The sequence below is a fragment of the Vittaforma corneae genome (assembly GCF_000231115.1).
Source record: "Vittaforma corneae ATCC 50505 unplaced genomic scaffold supercont1.78, whole genome shotgun sequence".
Lineage (NCBI taxonomy): Eukaryota > Fungi > Microsporidia > Nosematidae > Vittaforma > Vittaforma corneae.
Genome location: NW_006889911.1, coordinates 1 through 1194, shown reverse-complemented (window position 1 = coordinate 1194; position 1194 = coordinate 1). Strand labels below are relative to the sequence as shown.

The following is a 1194-nucleotide window of genomic DNA, read 5'->3' as shown; positions in this document are numbered from 1 at the left end:
ACCGCTATTGACCCGATAAAGAATATGATCTTTAAAATGTCTACTGTTATTGCAGAGCTGTCATACTCTATCAGACAATGGTTTGCCAATTCAACTAAGCATTTAACATCTGAATCACTGTTCATTGTTGGGGCAAAATTTTTTAAATCAAAAAATTGCAAAAAATCAACTAAAAAATAATGCAGTGGAGAAAAGCGCATCAATGTGCTATACTTGCTCACAGCGTAGAAATACGTAAGCATTCCAGTTTACTGTCAATGTGCCGAGAAGATAATTATAGTTATGTAGTGAAATTGTGTGTCATAGGTTATTTCAGTATTAATTGATCTAAAAACTCACATCTTAGTATAATCTGATATGGTATGGCTGCTTGACATCTATCAATATACTAAAAATTTTCAAGTTGAGTCTTTGAGATATACTTTACTCACAAAGATTCATTAGTACAGTAGTGATTGAATATTGACAGAAATTATTGTCTTATTTGTAACTAAGCTTATAACTGATTTTCCTGTCAAAATTCAAACAATTTAATTAATTTAAAAAATTTTAAAATTCACACTCATGTTAATGAATATTCTACAAATGAAAAAAGCACACAAAGCAATCTGCAGTCTAATTGTATTAACGGGAGTTACATTTCAGAGCTTGGATGATGCCAAATCAGGTGAAATTCAAAATTCCAATCCACTTGAAGATCCTGGAAATAAAGGACAAGTAGCACATTCCACACACCATGATTTTGAAATGTATTCTGTGGATGAAACTAAAATATCTATATGTTCCCGAAATATTACATCTATTGATAGCAATATCAAAAGACTAGTAAAGCTAGAAGTATTAGATCTCAGTGATAACGATCTCGAAACACTACCATCTGAGATAGGAGAGTTAAAGAATTTACGAGAACTATATCTTATTAATAACAATTTTGAGACATTACCATCTGAGATAGGAGGATTGAAGAATCTAAAAATATTAGTTCTTAGTGGTAACAAGCTAAAATCATTACCACCTGAGATAGAAAACCTAACGAATCTACAGGAATTGTATCCTATTAATAACGAATTTGAAATATTTCCAGCTGTAATAGGAAAGCTGAAGAATCTAAGAATATTATTTTTTAGTGGTAACAAGCTAAAATCATTATCACCTGAGATAGAAAACCTGAAGAGTCTTCAGTACTTGTATCTC

At 30.9% G+C, this 1194-nt stretch overlaps 1 protein-coding gene across 1 annotated transcript; it reads left to right on the top strand.

Annotated features, from left to right (window-relative positions):
- Window positions 1–564: 564 nt before the first annotated feature.
- Window positions 565–1194, top strand: VICG_02156 (uncharacterized protein; the record flags this gene model as incomplete). The annotated part of the gene is made up of 1 exon (XM_007605539.1): window positions 565–1194. A coding segment is annotated over one exon (630 nt), but the record flags the coding sequence as incomplete, so codon positions are not given.